Genomic DNA, 9,652 nt, shown 5'->3' on the forward strand with positions numbered 1-9,652 from the left:
AACAGTCTATTCTTGAAGAAACAGGATCAATCAAGAAGTGTATTTTTTTTTTTTTTTAATCAGTGGCTATGATCGAGTAAGTAGAAGTTCCTTCTAGGAAGTGACATGTGGGTACCAAACATGATTGTTCATCCTGTTTCATTCAGATTTCAGCTAAGCCAGTGCAAGAATGGAAGCTACAAACAGCTTGCTTACTTCAAACACTGGTAAAAGAAGAAAAACAGAAGTCAGGCTGCATTTGCTTAAAATCACCATTCATAAAAGTAAAAGTATCCACATTTATCTGATTCTTCCTACGGTGCAAAAACAAAACAAAAAATTACCCATAACTCAAAGATAATCAATAGCTCTGTTCCTGGTATTTGCATAAATATTTGCAAGAAATGTTTGGGGTTTTTCCACCCAAAACAAAAACTTTTCCAAAAGGAAGAATCCCACAAGCAGATTTGATTTTTTTTCCAGCCTCTCTCCTGCAGAACCTGATATTCAGATACTGTAATTTCACAAACAGTATGTTGCTCAGGTTGGAATTTCATTTTGCAATTGATTGACAGGATAGGCTACAGCAGATTACTTGGGCATTTAGTGGAAGTAGCTAAGTACATCACTTAGCACAAGCATAAGTCTCTAGACAGCTTCTTTGGGATAGGAGTGGTAACCTTCAAATTATGTTACAACACCCCAGGGAACAGACAGACGCATGATTCCTGAACTTGCAAAGATATGCCAAACTTCCAGAAGTTGTTCTACCAAGAATATAAAATTTATTGAAGGCTTTACAAGAATTAAAAAAAATAATCTATTAGGAAAAACATAAGACAGTCATTCTTCTAGCAAAAGAATAGATATCATGACATCTCAACTATCTAACTATATCATGACATCATGACTACCTCAACTAACCATTTTCCTATGTAAGAACTGAATTATAAGAACTGTTCCAGAAGTTTGTCACAGATTTTAAAACTTTTGTTGAAAACATCAGTTATTTAAATAGTCATTTACTTCAGCTGAGCATAATTTGCAAGTTGTTCTATCACAGGATAAAGCACTGCTTATGTGCAAGATACTGTTCATTTTTCTTGCTTGCCCTTTGTTCCAGTGGGCATAAACAAATGAAAACACAATAAAACTCAGAATATCCCTTGGGAACTGTTCAAGTCACAATAAATCATGTAGTCCCACGAGCAATCAGAGTAGCCATTCTTAAAAGTTATTTGCTAAATTTGCAGCCATCCACTACTTTAAGGAAGTTTTAAGGAGATAAGTGAGATTGCACTAGTCAGCTGCAGTAACGTTAGCAATTCCAAGGCAATCACATACTGTTTGTTTCCATGACTGACATCTCAGGAAAGTTCAAGGTGCTCATTCAGCTGGCATTTTGGAGCGTCTCTTCTTGCTATCTGTCACTACTCCAGCCTATGTTAACCCCTACCACAAAACAAAATCTACAAATGAATTGCACCGGTCATGAAAGAGTGTTGCAACGTATGCAGTTCCCTCTTTACAAACCCTGATGTGATGAAAAATCTCAGAGGAAAGAAGAGGGCATGGTGTTAAGCACTAGCAGGCACAGCTTGTATCTACACCTTGTATGTGTCATGCCAGTGCAGCTGTAGGGACTGCCCTGAGTTCAGAGCCACAGTATCTCACACAGACAGCTCAGCATCCAGATGATGAAAAAGTAACAGTCTCTTGAGCTCTTACTAGAATGCTCAGAAAACTCTGAAAATATTATTAAAGAATCAACTGTATGCTAGCAGGGAAAATGACTTTGGCTTGTCTACACATGACAGCAAAGTCTCCTGCGTTTCTCATCAGTCTTACACTTGACCCACAACATGTTATATGAGTAAATAGACACAGAGCTAAGGAAACAGTTGATATAAATGCAGGCTTACCAGCTGGTGCAGAATGAGAGCAGTGAAGTTGAAACCCACAATACTCGGCACAGAATTCACTCAATTTGCCTTCCTTAAAATCTGACTTGGAATCCTTTTTGTTCTCCCTCTCATCCGAAGAAAGTTTATCCAGTTCGATTATCACAGCTGACATTGCAAGACAGTCTCAGGGTAACCCAAAATTAAAACAAAGTTCAATTAAAGAAACCACCTTAATTTCAGTTATCCCAAGCTTGCAGTCTGGGGGAAAAAATAACTTCCTATGGTAAAAATAATAGTGCAAAACGCTTTTAACTCTCTTATCTGAGGAACCGTATTTTCACGAAGCTGCTCTTCCAGCTCTGCAGCATTTGCTAAGCATTGCAGCTCTTCTCTAAGGTGGATAACTAGTTTCAAAAGTTCTTCTGTTCTTGGAGTAACAGCAATATTACAGCATTTCTGCAGAACTCGTACAAAAATAGAAAGGGTAAGTGGAGACATCTGTAACTCCACGAATTTCTGGACTAACTTTAAGAGCCTGACTCCCATCTCGCTCCCCACTGGTCCAGCTGGGAGGGGCTAAGCCATACCAATGAAAACAAGTGCAGCTGCCTGGGGAAGTTCCTCCGGCCACACTTGGGTTTCCCTGGTGCTTGCTCAGGTCTTGATGTGGGATGTGTGGCAAGCTATGTGCACACGGTTACACCGCTCCTTGAAAACAGTAAGGAACAGCTCTTGGTTCCTCTGTTCCATACTTTGAGGCTCGATTTTTTTTTTTTTCCTAAAGAAACCACTTTTAGTGATATTAAGGAAATTGGTCCCCATCCTTGAAACATTTGTTTTTTCCTGTTTTTTTTTTTTCTTCTTCTTTTCACTTTCAAAGTCCTCCCCCCTTTTCTCCTCCCCCTGCCCTCCACCCCATTTAAAGCAGTAACTCCAGAGTTGAGAGCAGTGTGTACCACTCCCTTCCCTCCCTCCTCTGCCTGCCCAGAGCATCTGTCCAAGCATGCCACATGGGAGACTTGCTGGGAAAATGGCCAAGTTTGACTCAGGAAAGAGCAGCTATCAATGACTTGTCACCTGTTAGCTGCCTACACTGGGAAAGAGATATACACACAAGAAAATTTATGCATCCTGATGAGCACTAAGCAGGCTCTCATTAATAAGCAGTCCATCATCCTGTACCAAGAGGACAAATCCCACATCTCCAGACTCAGCTCAATACAAAAGAATTGCCAGGGCCACCCTGGCTCACCACAATCCCATTTAAGACAAGCCCTCATAGGTGCCCTCTGGTCCCTGCACAGCCTTGGAGCAGGTAGAGTGCATTCCTCCTTCACTGCAACCTGCTGGGAAGCAAAGTGTCTATGGGACATTGCCTCACTTTCAGGGAATTTGAAATAGGGTTTTGAATAGGTGGGTTGATCAAAGCAAGGGAAATACTAGGGCTAGTAAGCACAGCAGCACTTGGATGGTTGGATGAGATGACCTTAGTGGTCTTTTCCAACCTTAATGATTTCATGATTCTAACACGGGAGCAGGACTGAAAAATGCATCAGTCACAGCAGAGGCTTACAGGGAGGCCAAAAACCATTTGGGGCAGTTGGCTTTTTCCTTTTACTCCAATTATTACACATCAGAAGAAGTGAGAAAGAGAGAGCTCGATAAAAGAATCACAGTTACCCAAACTTATGAAATGGTTATATAACAGGCAGAACAAGCAAGCAAATGTTGCTTTAGAAAGCAAATTCAGCACGAGTCATGCCAAGAAAGGCAAAAGCAAAGTTAACAAGACCCAGAGTTGCACTGCATCATTTTAATAGTATCCTATTTCAGTTCCTCTTTTATATAAGAAATACTTCTGCCATTACTGATGTTTGAAGTTGTGTGATTTTGCCTTTAGAAGAAAATTCTCTTAAATGAAAATGCTGGTTGTTAAATAGCTGAATATTTACAGAAGCTAAGAAAATTTTTAATATAACCCAACCAAATTCCTTGTCTTAAATTGCTCTTCCCTATTGCTAAATATGCAAGAGCTGATACTTCACGTGCTGTCACTCTTCAATCTAGTACATTAAGACTTTAAAGGAAGCAAAACCTTATTCTTCTGATGACTGTGCATCATGAATGCACAAAGGGAGATCTGAAACTGCTTATCTTTAGAACTCCATACTGTGCTTGGCTGAGTACTTGTGATTTTTCCTGGATATGTGAGCAATTTCACCTCCTGCACAGATCCTTGCCTGAAGCTTTTAAGTTTCTCTACAGACCTTAAAATCAATGTGAAGCATCTTAGCATCTTTTTATTATTGCTGCGTAGTTTCCTACAGAACTACCATGCAGCTGAATACATAAATCAGTCTAGAGCGTATTAGGATTTGAGCAGTCCTTTTATTTATGTCCAAATGCTAAGTGCTTAGGCATCCATGTAATGGCAGATCCAGGTAATGACCTCCATGGTTTGGACAGAACTGCACCCATCCCCAGTGATTGCTCTATTCTGACATCAGGAACAGAGGTGCTAATTTGAACTTGATCGTGCTCATCTGAACTACAGAAAAACAAGAAGTTCCAAACAGAGAAGCAAGATATAGAGCCTTCCTAAAACAAGGTTAAACTAATGCAGTTAAATGCCTTCTCTTCTACTGTCATTCAATTCGTATTTGCTTACGTTACAAAGTGGAAATTCTTCAACAGTTAATATCAATTAGTCTACAGATTGTTGTGTAGCATCTGCTTAAAAAACATTAATCAGTGAGGAAGTACATAGAAGTGTTTGGTGTCTCACCTCCTAGTTGTTCTTAGCATAACTGACTACATTTTTCAACTCTACTCCAACTGCAACTCACAAGGCCTTTCTAGTAAGGATGGAGACCTTCCTAAGGTCAGTGGGTGCAATGGCAGAGGCTTCAGTACACTGCAAGGAAAGAAATGGATCTGGCCTCATTTTTTCAGGAAAGAAGAGACAAGGTGTAAGAGAAACAACACAACATGCATTTATTGACAAATTCCACAAAATTCTTTCATTCATAGATGTTTGTTGACATGAAAGTGTGAGAAGGGGAAAAAAAAAAGGGAGTATTTCTAAATTCCTACAAACAAACCGAACAAGTGAAACATACACAAAACAAGTCCTTGTTTCTGTTGTAGATACCCATCACTCTTAGTGAGGGCATTAGATAATGCCCTGTCAGATCAAGGGCCAAACTCAATTTCTATATCCTTCCCTTTGCAAAGAACAAAAAGCAGATGACCCAAATGTCTGCCCAGTTAATGGGCAAATCTAGTTTACCGTAGGATGCACATGCCTTTTTTGCTCTCCCTGTTTTTCTTTTAGTTTCTCAGTGAAGCAATCTAGCATATCTCAACACATCTTTTGTCTGCATGATCTTTCCTTATTCAAAAGATGAAATGGTAAAATGGAAATTCTATGTCTAGAAAATAATCATTTTTTTTGTAATTAATGCAGTTAACATCCACCTCCTTACAAAGCTCAATCATGAAGTGGGCGAAGGATTCAACCCCAAATACATTGTATACACTCTTCTCAATTTAAACAGCTGTATATAGTCATCACCAAGTTTTCAACAACTTTGAAATTACATGATCCACAACATTGACATATAAAACAAAGAATATGGAAATGTCAATCACGGCTTCTAAAGTACTTGGTCAATAGATCTTTTTGAAGTACACATGACCTTCAAAAGCAAAAAGCTTGGCTAATGTAAGAAGAAAAACACACAAATGAAGCAGAAAAAAAGTGAATTTTTGAAATTTAGCTCTTTTCTTCCATTAGAAGTGTAATAGACATATAACAATTTCACCTGAGTATTCTAAGAAATTACATTCAGCAATTTTCCTCGGATCCAGTAATATTTCTTTACAATCAAAACAAGGAATCAGGAATGCTCTTTCTATAGCGTCATCTATTACAGAAGATATTTTAATTCTTATTTCTATGTTTCGTTTGTTTCTTTTGAAGATCCATGCAGACAATTTTTTTTGAAAGCAGTTTAATATAAGCTTAAGTTGCGTATGAAATGCTTTATTTGTATGAGAAAACATAGAGCTTCCTCGATATAAAAAAATCTATAAAAATAGCCTGTTAAGGAACAGGACATGCAAAATCATAATATTAAATACTCCTTAAGCAACCAGAAATTAAGTCACATCCTCAAATTTTCAGTTATTGCTTACTTAAAAAGATACAACACTTGGTCAGATGCAATACTTTCTCCTTACAATTACACTGTTGCTCTAAGCATTAATAGTTGTGCAACATTTTACTGTACATCAGTATATTTTTGCAAGGCTCTGATTTGCATTTACTACAAAGAAAACCAGAATTAGCTTTTATTTCTTTAGAATTATGTAATATCCTTTCGATGTGCAGTATTTCCTCAGGGTCAAGCAGAAACTTTGAGTATGCTTAGCCTTAGTTACACTTTTACCCAATGAATGAATCTGAATCAGACACTAGGTGTCTGACTCGCTTCACAATAGGACATGTTTGTTGCTGAACAGAAAGGAAATTGCAATCATCTGAGAGCAATCCACCCTGGAAGAAAATATCTTTCGTTTTTGTGGTTTTTTTTTTTTTAGTTGCATATATAGAACACAGAGTTGGCATGATCTTTAGTAACAGAAAGGCTGAGATTATGCCCACCTGAATTCTGGGGGGAACATGTAAGCCATGCAATTTCGTGGCTCAGCTCTTTCTATCACTACTTAGTTTCTCTGCTAGCCAAAAGTAAATGTCAGAGTCAAGCCTGGCATTTCAGTGACTTCCTCACAAGTCCCAAGGTGGAAGAAAAGCAGCTTTCCATATTTCCCCTCCCACTCACTGTAGATATTGTGTTGAAAAAGCTATTGCAATGTCAGCAATTTCGTCTTATTTCACTTTTTTCTTTCAGTTCATTTTCCTGGCTGCCTTGACTGTCAAAATCTTACTGGAAATAAAAGTATAAAATAAATAATAGAACAGCTTCCCCAACAGCAGGCTCTTGTTCAGAGAAAGGACTGAACAACTGCTTATTTAACTGAGCATAGCATTATTCTGTAATTCCACTAACACATTCCATGCCTTGAGTAAAGAAAAGGGCAAGCATCCACTCCTGTAAAACCACAAAATTAGCTGTTTGTTATCAGGAGAAAAGGCCAATTCTTACAGCTCAAATAGCTGAGTCACAATGGGTGAAATGTTTTCGTTAAGGTAAAGATTTCTGGATAAGGTAACTCCTGCACATTTAGTTGCAGCGGACCAGTGAGACACGTACACAGATAAAAGGGAAAAGTGGCAGGTTATCAAAACTGTTGGTCAAAGGCTTATCAAGGCTAGATATATCTTATCTAGTCTGGAAGACAGGTGAGACTGCAAACTGCAGTGGATTTGTTTTCAAAAACAATGTGGAACGATGCTGTTTCTGAATTAAATCAACTTTAAGAAAAAAAGTCAAGAGCTGCTTTGCAGAACTTCCTACTCCAAAATTTACAGTAGAAAACATTATAGCAAGTGTTGTAAATATTGCCAGAATTCATTTTGTTGCAACACTTATCTAACAGCCATTCCATTGCATTGCCTGTCTGCAGCTGCCTCTTGTGACAGATATTCCCCCTGAGAAGCAGGTGCAAGCAGAGCTGGGGATCACTGCTGGACTATGCACAGACATGGAGAATAGGTCTGGGCACTTCCAGAGCCTACAGCAGAGCTGCAGCTTCAGCACTGAGTTTTATCCTGAAAAGCATTGAGGGACCCAAGTATCTCCAGGTTTCCCTAGGTTTGGTGCCCTTCTCCCTCTTAGCATAAAGGAATACCCCAGCAGCCTCTTTGGATAGGGAGCAAGAGCTGGATAGTTACAGACATAGACATTTGTACACCAAAATCTTCAAAACAATGGTGAGACCCAATTACTTACAGTTCTTTTCTGCCCAAACACAAGTATTTTGTTTTCTTTTTTTTAATATCAACTTTGAGAATTACAATTAAAAGGCTCTCTGGAAGGTAAAGATTGAACCACATCCCTTTACTCTCACATTATGTTCTCTGGTTTTGACAAGCTTCCCTTTGACTGCAGCCACAGATCCCATGCTGCAAGATAAGGTCAGATTCCTCCATTCACACTCACTGAACAGAATATTAGCGTACAGCTGGTTTTGTAGAAGAGAGTATTAAAAATGGATTACTGAAAAAAATTGAGCCAGAATTTGGAGGTGGGCTTTAATCAAGGTACCACCCTCCCTATTTCTCCCTATAACTCTTTTTAAGATAAACTAGCTAATTTTACAAGAGGAGAGATGCCTTGGATACAAACCAACAGAGAGATTTGGAACTTTATGATCTGAGGCCTTTGTTTAATAAAGGAAATACAAGATACATTCTTAAGACAATCATGTCTTCAGAAAATGAGGATGAAAAGGTAAACACTTCAGGAAATGGAAAGACCTACAAATAGACCGAGTGAACTGTCTTCAGTGTTACTGAAGGGAACTGAACATTCTTCCTGACTGAGAGAAGTCAGTCAAAGGGAAGAAAAAGTTATAAAGCTGGGAGGAGGGGGAGATGGTACGGGCTAAATTAATTTGCATGAGAAAGGAAAAAGCTTTCAACACAGGACTGAAGAGTTCAGAAGAGAATTACAAGTCTAACTCTTTGAATTTTCTCCTATTTACTGAAAACTGCCCAAGGCATTTTACATAAGCTTAGCTGACCTAGCTGACTCCCATTCAGTGACTTCAGTCTCCAAGGCAATCACAGACCTAACACAGAAAGACTTCAAAATCATATCCAGTGTTTAAGAAGTGAGAGTTTCAGTTTCAGAAGTGACTCGAGTACTTAAATAGCTCCCAAGATCCTGCCTGATTCTATCACTACTTTAAAATTTTAGAGGTATATTTTCAAACTAAATATTCTCCAGATATTCACCTGGACCATTCTTGCCATGAAGTTAACTAACTCCTCTTCTACACAATTTCTATTCATTCTGTTTCTAGTCCCATAAGGAAGGTTGTTCAGCTACTTGAAAATACTGAAGAGGCTTCTAAATGATATAACAACCAGTTTTAGATGTCATCTTGTGGCATTAGTCTTTCTTCACAAAAGGAGAGAGAAAAGCCAGCCATGTTCTACGTATTTTTAGTTGGCTTGCAAAATAATATATTTTATCAACCTAAGTTAGTCAGCTTCTTGGATTTTGTATTTATTTTACTCCCTTAATTCAAGAGCTTTTTGCATTTATTTATTTCAGATAATTGTGGCCAGGATGTAACAGTATGTAAACCAGATAGTGAATAGCCTTAAGCTGCAGCTCTTACACTTCCCTGACATCGACAGAAAGGCCTTGCCTGATATCCTCTGAAGCACATCAGTACTTTTTACAGCTCCATCACTTTAGCAGCTGAAAGTCATCCTTCCATTACCTTCGTTCCAATTCCCACTTACTGGTTAACTAGTCACACAATGGGAAATGGTTTATTCCTCCTTATCACTAAGGTGTTTCCAACATTTCTCTCAAAGTTTTGGTGTAACTTGTAGTAGCTTCCTGTTCAACTAATAACAGGGACCCTAGTAGGGAACAATCTAACTACTACTGATTGTACCTCTTCTCAGCTTCCAGAGAAGTTGGGATAAACATTTATTTTTCTTCTAGATAACTTCAAAATGAGAATTAGTGAAGTAATCCTGAGCTATCATCATAAATTGTGTGTTTGTGCTATACTTCCATGCACTCAGAAGCAATCAGCATAGCTCCTGCAACTTCATGCATTCTATG

The 9,652-nt window shown here is 38.4% G+C and overlaps 1 protein-coding gene across 2 annotated transcripts in view; it reads right to left on the bottom strand.

Moving 5' to 3' along the window:
- Positions 1-2,555, bottom strand: part of ANO3 (anoctamin 3) — a 172,054-nt gene extending 169,499 nt beyond the window's left edge. For both annotated transcript variants that reach the window (XM_090140178.1, XM_090140177.1), the window contains exon 1: positions 1,902-2,555. In XM_090140178.1, coding sequence (XP_089996304.1) covers positions 1,902-2,055 — 154 coding nt within the window. In that variant the 5' untranslated portion in view covers positions 2,056-2,555. The remainder of the gene's footprint in view (positions 1-1,901) is intronic.
- Between the last annotated feature and the right edge of the window lie 7,097 nt (positions 2,556-9,652).

This window comes from Phasianus colchicus, chromosome 5, assembly GCF_987193195.1.
Source record: "Phasianus colchicus chromosome 5, bPhaCol1.hap1.1, whole genome shotgun sequence".
Taxonomy (NCBI): domain Eukaryota; kingdom Metazoa; phylum Chordata; class Aves; order Galliformes; family Phasianidae; genus Phasianus; species Phasianus colchicus.